The sequence below is a fragment of the Stegostoma tigrinum genome, chromosome 29, assembly GCF_030684315.1.
Source record: "Stegostoma tigrinum isolate sSteTig4 chromosome 29, sSteTig4.hap1, whole genome shotgun sequence".
Classification (NCBI taxonomy): Eukaryota; Metazoa; Chordata; class Chondrichthyes; order Orectolobiformes; family Stegostomatidae; genus Stegostoma; species Stegostoma tigrinum.
Window position 1 is genome coordinate 29,672,912 of NC_081382.1, and position 12,357 is coordinate 29,685,268.

Consider the following 12,357-nt stretch of genomic DNA (forward strand, 5'->3'; position numbering starts at 1 on the left):
TTTATTCCCACTTTATTTAATGTATATATTAATTTCTTAACTCTGTGCTAGCTGCTTTGTTTAGAAAGGTATTTTAGTTTAAGTCCCAGTGGTACTACTAGCCATGAGTTAAACTGCCAGTAACCCCAGATAATGCAAAGGAAGTTTGTTTTTTGATTTACTAGTGATCTGACAGGACCTCATGTATGGTTTTGATGTGCTGCCAAACCACTTTGCCTGTTTCTTTTTTCTCCCTCAAATCCCAACCTCTAACTACCATCTGAAACTTCCTGCCCCAGGTTTATTTGAGTCGCCAGATCAAATACTCACTTAATGTATGCAGTTATCTATCCCTTGAAGAATAGGTTGTGTGTTTTTTGTCTAGTTAAAAATGTTCTTACAGCAATCCCGTGTTGAATAGAATCAGAACAGAGCACAATGTTGCTCCAAAGACCAGACTACATCACCCAAGTCATAAAACTTACCAACTATAGTATGTGATAACAAATTTCACTGTGGGGTATGGAATAGGAATGTTTATAGTCACTTATAGGTGGCACTAATAATCTTTTATCCTTAGGATGGCAACAATTATTTTTGTCCCTGCTGTTCTCTTTCAGAACAGCAGTGAGGGTTCTGTAATAGTTGGTGTTGTTCAGGTAGTTTTCACAGCTGTGGCTGCTATCATCATGGACAAAGCAGGGAGAAAACTTCTCCTGGCAATATCAGGTGAGCCCATTTCCTTCTTTTACCAAAAGAAAGAACTTCAGTTTGTTCTAAATTCAGCAAACGTAAGTTTTAAAAACCCAAGTGGCAGCATGTACTGTGGAAATCTTAAGTAAAAACCAAAAGAACGGCTGGAAATCCGAAACAAAAACAGAAGTTGCTGCCAGACCTGCCAGCAACGAGGAGAAAAATAGGAGTTAACTTGACTGGTCCGGTGATCCTTCCCCAGAACTGGACCTGAAACATTTACTCTGATTTCTCTCGTCAGATGCTGACAGACCTGCCGGGTTTATCCAGCAATTTCTGTTTTTGTTTCTGTAAAAGTAGTGTTGTTTTGCCGGCACTGCAAGCTGTCTAAATTTGAAATAAAACATAACTTTCAGAGCAATAGGGCAGACTTGGCAATCTGAAAATGATCTTGATCAAAGTTTGAATCATCGCCCATGTATTGTCAGAACCCAGAGGTTATTACTAGCTTAAGCTTGAAGTCAGATTGTGAACAAGTGTTGTTTACATTTAGTCTCTGTGAAGTCAGAGTTTTGCACAAGTATATTTCGGAATCTGAGACCGCTTATCACTAAAGAACATCCCTACCAGGACAGTTAACTTCTACATCTTTGTTTCTCCTTGAGCCTTTAGTAGGTGTCCAAGACTTTCTGTACATTGCCCAACTTAAAGGTGTGTTCCCCAACTGCCATGCCAGGGTAGATCTTAAAAAATGTATGTGCAAGAATTGGTACAGCAGTTGTAGGAAAGAGTGAAATCATGGAATAGAAACAAGACAGGGATTGTCTCTAAATTTTAGTCCATCATTCAGGTAGCCTTGTCCTAAATTAATCTCAGAATTTGTGCTAAAATAGTACATAGGGAGCTAGAAATGATGTAATTACAGAGAATTTGAAAGTCTGTCACAGTGAGCTCACTTCTCAACCTCCCCACTGTTTAGCAGCCCCTAAAAATGTAGGCCTAGAATTTTAGACTGTCCCCCTGTAGCTACAAGATTCATATGTACTATGAATTTCCTTGATTTGATTTTATTTCAGAGAAGCATCAAACAAAATCTTTTGAAACCTGATCATGTCGCCCCACCCTCCACATATTCCGTGTATGCCAGTACTGTGTGGATGCACGTTTATGACACAAATCTAAGTGCAACATAGCTCCGCAGCACCCATATTGACTTCTGGGGAAGGCCCCTGTCAGCAAGATCAATGCAGAAACCACCCAAAATTTCAGATTTGTTGGGATTATGGAGATTTAAAGCTTTTATTGTTTTTAAAAATTACTTGTTGCGAGGTCCAAACTAGCCGGTAATTGCTATTTTGTGCTTAATTACAGCATTGATCATGTCCATCAGTGCAGCAGTCTTTGGGGTATATTTTAAAATTTGGCAAGCGCATATCAACAACTCCTCTCTCCATAAAACAGACGTTTTAACCGTTGTGAATTCAGTTTCTGAGGTTCCAACATGGTTACCTCTTGTCTGTCTAGTCGTCTTTATAACAGGTAAATTTAATACTTGTGCTAATTCTTCTTGAACAAATGAAACAAATTTACTTTCCACTTTTCAGTGTTTGAAAAATTACTGATGTAATACAATTGTTAAAGTTTTTATGTACCAATGATATTTTCTCCATGTCATTATGCTCCCAAAGGCAGACTTACTGATGCGTCAGACATCCACCTAACGTAGCCTTATTCATATAAGCCTTGGTCATCACTCGTAGCAGACTGATTTGGATCACTTTTGCAATCAAACCTTACATCTCCTGATGTCCTCTTGCAGAATTTATAGCAGTAATTGCTGCATGGCCAGCAGGAGTTACAGCAATAACTGAATCCCCCTGCCTTGCTGCTGAGTTGAACTGAATCATCTGTGACTCTTAGGCCGTAACTTGCCATAGTCCAAGGCTATGAAACCCAAAGTGTTCTTAGTTTTGTATGTTTTATCTAAACATACATGAAAGCATTTTAGCAATTTGACTCTGACTCTGAAACTGGGAGTGGTGCCAGGAACTCTGGTTTTCATATTCCTGCTACCCAGATCACTGAAGTCACTGTTTTCATTGTATCATCAGATGTGGGTGGCGTTTTGAAGTTGTATTCCCCTCTACTTGCCATCATGAGAGATTGTCACCCTACCAGTATTGAAAAGAAAACTTCAATGAAACCACTGTGGTACCATTTATTAACAAAGTGCAAATGTGGAGGCAGGTTCAGTCACCTCTGTCTACCAACATGCCACTTACTCGGCTTTGCACGACTGTTTGAACAGAGTGACCTTTAATGCTGATAGACTGCTATATGATAACGCAAAACGACCACTAGGTGATTGACATGCTCAGCAAGAAACAGTGGCAAGCTGTGCGGCAAGGGATGCTGTATTGAAGCGAGGGGCTGCGAGATGCAGCTGGAGTGGTGGTGGTGGGCTGTTTTAATCTGCTAGCATTGAGGATGGGGTAGGGGATGGGGCAGGTGTTCTCTTGGTATTATGATGTCAGTGCTGTGCTCGCCATCTTGCCTTTGGCAGAACATACTCCGTTGTCATTCACTTCTTATCAGGTGATTCATGTTGGTTAATGGCAGTTGCTCTTATAAGAGAGGAGTAAAAATAGGCCTTACAGCCTCTTAATCCTGCTCTGCCACTTAGTATGATTGTCACTGACTTTTCAACATCAACTCCTCTCTCCTGCCCGATCCCCGTATCACTTCAAGGTGGTCCCCATATCCCTTCATTCCTTTGGAGTTCATACATTATTGAACCAGCATTGAATATATTCAATAGCTGAACAAAAACAGCCCAATCTGTCTCCTTCTTTTAAATATAAATTAGTTCCCTGAATACAGCATCACCATTTAATGCCCATCTTCAAGTGCACTTGAGAAATTGATAGTGAACTACTTCTTTTGAAAACAGCCCTGCTGTTAGGCAGTTTCCAGGGGGTGTGTAACCATTCGCTGTAGATTTTGAGTCATGTAGGCCGGACAGCAAAGATCTCCTTCCCTAAATGACATGAACAATCCAGATGTATTTTCATGATAGTCCCTTAATTTTATGGTCACTGTTACCAATACTGTCTCTATATGGAAGGTTTAATTGCATTTAAATTCACCAGATGCATAAAAATACCCGGAGCTATGTCCAGGCTTCTGGATTGCTAAGCCAGTAAAACAACCACATTGTATCTCTGGAATTGATCACTTCACAGATTCACAGTCTTGTATGAAGAAATAACTCCTTGTCTCATTCTTGACCCCTCATCTTGAGACGGTTCCTTAGTTCCAGATTGGAAATTGGAGCAAAACAGTAAATGTTATTTCTGCAATGTTTATAAATTACAACCTTTATTTAAAAAGACAAAATGATCACCTCAGGTTTTGCACTTGGCTGTGGCCCTATTCCATGGTTGGTGATGTCAGAGATATTTCCAGTCAGGGCGAGAGGCATAGCAAGTGGAGCATGTGTCCTGACAAATTGGTCAACAGCGTTTCTGGTAACCAAGGAATTCCATGACCTTGTTGTAAGTATGACATTTTTTTATTTGAGTAACTATCCGAAGAGTAGTAAACAAGAATTTAGTATCGGTATCAGAATTGACAAGCCAGTTTGACAGTATTCAATATGGGATTGATAATTGCTTCTGAGCATCAGATTTAAAAGGTTAGTTTTCTACCTCTCTGCAGTGATTGCATTTTTTTTCCTTGCAGGGGATATTGCCTTTGCTGGCATTTGCCCATTCCTAATTGCTTTGAACAACTGACTCTGTCTCTTACCTGTCCTCTGAAATGGTCTGGAGAACCAGTCACATTTTATTAGGGCCCAGAGTCTCATGTAGGCCAGATCAAGTAGGTATGGAAGATGTCCTTCCCTAAAGGACATTGCACCAGCTGGGTTTTAATGACAATCAGCAAATAATACTTGGTTGCTGTTAGTCTATCTTAATTAACTGAAATCTGGAATGAAATCGTATTTTACCATCTGCCACAGTGGGATTCAAACCCATATCCTGGAACATTAGGCAGAGGCTCTGAATTGGCAGCCTCGTGATGTTTACCACAATGCCACCACCTTAACCTTTGTTTTTAATGCCTTTGACCGCATTCAAATGAATGGATTTTTAACTATTTAAAGTTGGTGCGTAATAAATGGGAACAGGAGTTGGCCAGTTGGTCCCTCGAGCCTGCTCCATTCAATAGCTTAAACAACTGTCTTCAGTTTCACTGTTCTGCCAGTCCCCCATAAACACAAGCAAGGAGGGTACAAGAGAGTTAAACAGCCTCCATTCTCTTGGAGAAATGAATTCTGAAAATTAAATAACCCTATGAAAAATGAAATTCTTCTTCCTGTCCGTCTTAAATGGAACAGCCCTTATTTGCCTTCTACAACCAGATTCATGAGGAAATGTCCTCTCAGCATTCTTCATGTCAGTAAAAACCAAAAGAAAACTGTAAATCGGGAATAAAGACAGAATTGCTGGAAAAGCTCCATAGGTCTGACAGCATCAGTGAAGAAAAATCAGAGTTGTTGTTGTTTTGGGTGAAATGATCCTTTTGAGAAAGAGTCACTGGACTCAAATTGTTAACTTTGATATATCTTCACAGATGCTGCCAGACCTACTGAGCTTTTCCAGCAATTTCTTTCTTTATTCATCATATCAAGCCTCTTCAGAATCTTATGTTTTTGTAAGAGCGTGGCATTCTTCAAAACTCCAAAATATTCCGAGCAGTTTACTCGGACTTTCCTCACAAGTCAGCCTCCAACTCGGAGCGTTCACTAAGCTGATCCCTCTGAACTTTCCTAATGCAAAGATATCCCTCTCAGGTAAAGAGTCCGAACCTGTTGACCTCCCCAGTGCCACGTACACTTGTAGCAAGACATCCTTACTATTAATATGTCATCCCCCTAATTAAGGGCTGTACCTGCAGACTACCTTCGTGATTTATGATTAAGGACATAGAAATCCTTTCATACCACAGTTTTATATTTCCATTTGATTAATAATCTGTTTTTTTCTGTTCTTTACATCACACAGTTCAGTTTGGTACAATGTATGTGATTCTTATGTATTATCATTTGCTTGAGTTTGAATTTTAAAGTGGTCACATGGGTTCGTGTCTGTGTATGAAATCGTTTTGTAATTGACTGGAATAATAATGGGAACTTGTTTGAGTTGGAGGTTTTGATCTAACATTAAATATTGAAAATCATTAGGTTTCTTTCAGTTTTGAGGAAGCAAGAATTCATTTTTGCTGAAGGAAAGAACTTTGATTGGAATGGCTTTTGGTTTTGGTTAGCAAAGTTCTGCTTAAACGTAAGAACAAATTTCTCGTGGAGAAAATGGGTTAGTTAGAAAATAGATTACGTCAGCGTTACAGGGTTTTGTTTGAAAGTTCTAGCTGAGAAGTATTTGGCTAGAACTCTGAAGGAGTTATGTGAAGCTGAGAAAGTCCAACCTAAAATATGAACATACAAGGAAAAGCTGTCAAACTCTAAAGATCAAGAATTGAATGAATCAGATTAAGTTACCCCCTATAGATGGGATATAGAAGGATAGTTGAGTGATGTTGAACAGCTGGGACTATATTTTTACCAGGTGCTTCAAAATCTTTTAAAATTGTGTTGCATGTAAATAGCATGGTTTATTATGCTTTCACATTTTTTACATTTTTCTATTCTTTTAAATCTGCAGTATTGTTTGTTTCAGTGAAAGACCACACATCATTTTTTTAAAAATTAATTATCAAACTGGATTTCAGTCAGCTAGTAAAGATCATTGCTCAAATTTTGAAGATAGCTTCAAATGTTGCTAAAACTTTTCTGAAAGCTGAAGATGTTAGTGAATCATTTGAAAACTCGACTAATATGAAACAACGTTAGCAGGCACATTGAAACTTGGGAGTAAAAGCAAGATCTTTGTAAGGAAGAGCTGTTTCACGTGATTATCTAATGTTTAGAATTGGCAGAAAGGAAACCTGAAATTGGGCTATCACAACTGGAATTAGCTGCATTGTAGTTAGAAATAAAGACTTGAGATGCCATATGTACTCGAGTAAAAGTCAATCTCACGTAAAAGTTGACCCTTATTTGGCAAAAAAAAAGGTCTGGCATGTTTTGTATAATTCATGTAAACACTGACCCTATTTCTTCACAAATAACAGATCAACATTTGTGAATCAAGGTATTATCCTGTACATAAATGCTATGATGAGGAAATGAATGTTCTTTCGTGCTGTTGTGTTTTGAAATTTCTTCTTCTTTTAATGTAAAAATGCCTTCCGGAACAAAATTTTAAAAAACAGCAGCTTTTAAACTGAAAGTTATTGAAGTTGCAGAGAAGACAAATAACTCTAGCAGCAAGATAATTTAGCATTCGCAGAAACTTGATAGATATCAAACCAACTTCAGACAATGCTAAACTGAAAGTGTACCAACAGAGGTAGACCTAGCAAGTGGCCACAACTGGAGAAAAAATGTTGCTGAGTGGGCACTTGAAAATCGACAAAATGTACAACGTATTAGGCATTAAACCATCTGAATCCATGCATGAAACAAATCAAAAGATGGAATTTTGGATTTAAGACGAGTGCTAGATGATGTACAAGGTTCATGAGAAGGCGTGGTTTACTATTTTGCAGAGAAGTAAGATAGCCAACAGCTTTTGTGCAGAACTAGAAGATAAGATATTACAGTAATTACCATAATTTGTTCTGTTTCCTTCGTTTAGAGATAATTGGGCTTCTGCTAACGATGCGGTGTTTTGGACCTTAGCATGAATTTCAGCCCCTCGAAAGTAGCATCAATGTAATAGACAATTCCCACCCCCCCCCCGCCGTAACCTTTTAAAAAGTCTAAAAAATTCAACTTTTACACATGTATATATGGTAGAAGAAAAGTAAAGTCTCCTAAGGGAAAGCAAGAAAAGAGGGACATTAAGTTAAGAATACTTGAAATTGAAATTGAGATAAAAAACAAAAGCAAAGGCACTTGGAAGGAAAGCAACTAAGTCCAAAGAGGGAGAAAGATTTTAACAAGTGTTTAAGCATAAGAAATGCTTAAAGTGAAGAAAGAAGTATCAGCTCTGAGAATGATTCTGGTTCCAAGGAGGGATTTAATTTAATAATCAGCTGCAGAGTGCCTACATTTATTGAGGAGGCAAACATGGTTTCTCAGAATATTTTCAGAAGGGAACAGTGGCTCAGGACAGTCTTGAAATGTCGCCTTTGAATGCTGGAATTAAGTCTCTGAAACTGCTGGAGGTTAAATATTTCAACTCAAACAGGAGGTATTTCCTTATGTTTGAATCAAGTATGTAAATCAATGAGGATATTAAGAGACAGTGAAGCAGACATGGTTCCGCATGGTAAACTGGTTAGCAAGGTTAGATCACCTGGAATCTGGAGAGAGCTAGCCATGTGGATGCAAATTTGGCTTGAAGGTTGGAGACACGGTGGTGGTGGAGGGTTGTTTTTCGGACTGGAGGCTTGTGACCAGTGTGCTATCAGTGATTGGTCCTTTTCAACGTGACTATAGGAGGAATGGTTAGAAAGTTTGCAGATGACCCCTAGGTCAGGTGTAGTGGGCAGTGAAGAAGGTTACCTCAGTATAACTGTGCCTTGATCAGATCGGCCAATGGGCCAAGGAGTAGCAAATACAGTTTAATTTAGAAAAAAAGAGGTATTGCATTTTGGTAAGACAAATCAGGGCAGGACTTGTACACTTAACGTGTGTGTTGCCAACAAAGATACCTTGGGGTTCAGGTTCATAGTTCCTTGAAGTTAGAGTCACAGGTAGACAGGATAGTGTAGAAGTTGTTTGGTACACTTTCCTTTATTAGTGCATTGAATATAGGAGTTAGGATGTCATGTTGCAGTTGTACAGGACTTTGGTTAAGCCACTTTTTGGAATACTGTCTTTAATTCTGGCCTCCCTGCCTTAAGAAAGATATTGTTAAACTTGAAAGGATGCAGAAAAGATTTACAAGGATGTTGCCAGGTTTGGACATTTTGAGCTATAGCGAGAGGCTGAATAGGCTGGAATATTTTCCCTCGAGCATTGAAGGCTGAGGGGTGACCTTGCTGAGGTTTATAAAATCACGAGGGCATGGATAGAGGGATTAGCCAAGGTCTTTTTCCCAGCGAAGTAATGTCCAAAACAAGAAGGCATAGTTTTAAGGTGAGAGGGAAAAGTGTAAATGGGACAGAAGAGGTAACTCTTCATGCAGAAGGTGGTCCATGTATGGAATGAGCTGCCAGAGAAGTGGTGAAGACTGGTACGATAACAATATTTTAAAAGGTATCTGGTTGGGTACATGGATAGGAAAGACTGAGGGATTATGGGCCAAATGCTGACAAATAGAAGTAGACTAATTTAGATTATCTAGTCTGCATGGACAAGTTGAACCAAAGGGTCTGTTTCTGAGCTGCACAGCTGTATGACTAAGTCAGTCACTGACGTTGTCTGATGGTATTATTTGCCTTCCAGAAGGGTTAATGATGCAGAAAATATTAATTGAACTTGAATAGGGAAGTTACAAATTAGACCATTATACAGAGTTGGATTAAAGAGTTAATTGGTAAATGGAGAAATTGTAATACAACTAGTGAAACAAATTCCTATAGAAGGAGTTAATTTTATTTTGGGAAATAACCTGCCGGTCTCAAGAATGTTGTCAAGTGATAGTGGAACAACCAATAGAGATAAAAGAACCTGTAACATCACAGGAGGAAGCATCCTAGATTGTTTACCACCTGATTTTTGACTCGGGGATGGAATGAAAGCAGGAACATGGTACTTAGTAGCATGATCATCCGTGATCACATTGAATGTTGAAGCAGGCCAAAGGGTTGAATGGCCTGCTTCTGTACTTGTTTTCTATGCTTCTGTGATCTCAGAGCCCATAGAATTAGACAGCAAGAAGAGGAGCTCATGAATCAGTTATTGGAGATGATTTTCGAAAATCAAACTTCAAAAGTAAAAAGAGCAGGGTTGTGACGTTCAGTCACAATGGAATTGAGAGATACCAAACAGCCTATTCAGACATTGAATCAGAAACAATATCTGAACGTTTTACTTGAAAGATAAAGCACTAAATGATGAAAAAGAAACTACTTCAAATACCAGCCGATGAGAAATAGGTTGTTGATCAGGTCCTAGTTACGGTTTCTTACAACCTTACGTTTTCCCACCTTATACTCTTTGACAGATAGATTTGAGCGATGTCAAAAATATCAGCATTCAGATATAAGCTATGTATATTGCTTGTCACACACTGGAGATCGCTGCTACATGTTGAAAAAGGAATAAAATTTGTTGCTCCCATTTTGTAGTAAAAGTCATGCCCTTAATGAAGTTAGTCAGTGCTTTTATTTATGCGTAAATTTAGGATAATCCTTTGTTTCTTTTAAGTATTTAAATAACTTTTTTATTTTACCAGAAAATCTCAAATTATTCCATTTTGTTTTAGGAAAACATTACCCAGTATGGAACCTTCTGGCTCTTTTCAAGTTTCTGTTTCATGAATCTGCTCTTCACTATTTTCTTTGTCCCTGAAACAAAAGGGAGAACATTGGAACAAATTGAGGCCTATTTTAAAGCACCTACTTAAGGGCAGTTAAATGAATCAATTATTTTAAAGCTGCTTTTATTCAATATTGTATACCTGTGATTGTATACAAATCTTTTAAAGTGGTAATTAAACAGTACCAAACCCTGGACCCCTGTTGATACTGCAACTGTCGATATATTATCTTATTATTGTTTATTTCCTTGTATTGGTTCCCTGCTCATCTTCCCCTATAATCTGTTTTGACACGAAACGCAAATTCTAGGACTGGAAGTCATGCTGCACTGATATATATAAACAGAAGACTGGACACAAGTGAATATAGTACTGTACAGATTAAAATTTTTGTTTTAAAATTTTATCTTATTTTAAATTTGTTTTGACAATTGTGCATGGTCACTATAGAAAGCCAAATTTGTATGAGTCATTTGGTGGAAGAATCTCAACTGGCAAAGTTTGTACACAAACATTTATTTGGGGTAATTTTGAAGGATTGTGTAAACTGGAACCAGGAAATGAGGAGCCTGTTTTCATTTCTCCCAATTCCCTACTATTCAAAGTCAAAATTGCTACCACAGTGTCTACAGTAAATTTGTTTAAAAACAAATAGCAAGGCCCATTATCCAAAGCAACTACTTAATGCAAGCCTAATTTCTTTCAAAAATGTGTAATTATCATACTATTGTAAATTGAAGAGAATTGACAAGGCTACTTATTCCTTGTTGCTTTGATAAGTTTTATGTTTTACAGAAGATTACATCCTTGGACTTTCTGTTTTTAACCCTATTTAACACACTACCTCACTGAATAATGTCAGAAAAATGAAGTATGTTGTTAATTTCATGTTTACCTTGCTTGTTATAAAATGTGAATGATAAAATACTTGGTTTTTAAAATTGTTGAATTTTTTGCCAATATTGTAATAAATCGAACATAATAGAATCTATAAGTTGTTGTATGTCTAATCCACTTCTTTAATTAGGCATTGCCTTTCCTGATCTAAGCATGAGTACAACCTGGCAACTGTAGTTATTTCATTGAAAATTGGGATTTTACTGCTTTTAATGTACAAAGTGTAATTCTATATCTTGACAAAATAACCTTTACCATCCCTATCAAGTTGAGTAGAAAGGTTCAGATAACAGTTTGCCAACAAGAAGAGAGTGAGCTTTGGTTAGATGACAAGTATATGTGGCTCATCTTTTTCACCCGCCAAGGGAGGTGTTTGTGTGAATAGACTGAAGAAAACCTGGATGATTTGTGATCCATTTTAGAGAGCTTCAGATAACTCAGTTGAATAAGGAGCTTCAGTTACATGGACTGCGATATAATTGTTTCATTTGCACCTCACCAAACACGACCAATAGTGAAGCAGGGAAAGGAATTTTGATCCTAACAACATGGCTCAATAAGTGATTTGAAGTGGGTGGAGTAAAGAGAAATGTACTAGCCACAAATGTCCTGTTACTTGTTTTACAGGGAGCTTTGCCTCTGTTTTTGACGAATCTTAGATCATTCCTAAACCTAATACAAACAATTTAACATTGCATGCTGTATGAACTTTTGTTTTTTAAGCAACCGCCATAAAGCAGATTATGTAATAGCGTATCAAAAAATCTTCATGAAAATAAAAAACAGTTGGAATTGCTCTTTGAAGACAAGGAAATTGTGTAAAGAGTTATCAACCTGTCACTTAATGATACCAGTGATAATGGGAACTGCAGATGCTGGAGAATCCAAGATAATAAAATGAGAGGCTGGATGAACACAGCAGGCCCAGCAGCATCTCAGGAGCACAAAAGCTGACGTTTCTGGCCTAGACTCCTCAGAGAGGGGGATGGGGTGAGGGTTCTGGAATAAATAGGGAGAGAGGGGGAGGCGGACCGAAGATGGAGAGAAAAGAAGATAGGTGGAGAGGAGAGTATAGGTAGGGAGGGGATAGCTCAGTCCAGGGAAGACGGACAGGTCAAGGAGGTGGGATGAGGTTGGTAGGTAGGAGATGGGGGTGTGACTTGGGTGGGAGGAAGGGATGGGTGCGGGAAGAACAGGTTAGGCAGGCAGAGACAGGTTGGACTGGTTTTGGGATGCA

General features: G+C 38.3%; 1 protein-coding gene across 2 annotated transcripts in view; it reads left to right on the plus strand.

Moving 5' to 3' along the window:
• The window catches only part of slc2a8 (solute carrier family 2 member 8), a 30,950-nt gene extending 19,084 nt beyond the window's left edge, over nt 1-11,866 (plus strand). Inside the window, exons 7-10 of one of the 2 annotated variants that reach the window (XM_048558760.2) lie at nt 600-708; nt 2,044-2,211; nt 4,081-4,226; nt 10,170-11,864. In XM_048558760.2, the coding sequence (XP_048414717.1) occupies nt 600-708; nt 2,044-2,211; nt 4,081-4,226; nt 10,170-10,310 (564 nt within the window). In that variant the 3' untranslated portion in view covers nt 10,311-11,864. Of the gene's footprint in view, nt 1-599; nt 709-2,043; nt 2,212-4,080; nt 4,227-10,169 lie in introns of both variants that reach the window. The other variant, XM_048558761.2, reaches the window with a different exon arrangement.
• The last annotated feature ends 491 nt before the right edge of the window (nt 11,867-12,357 follow it).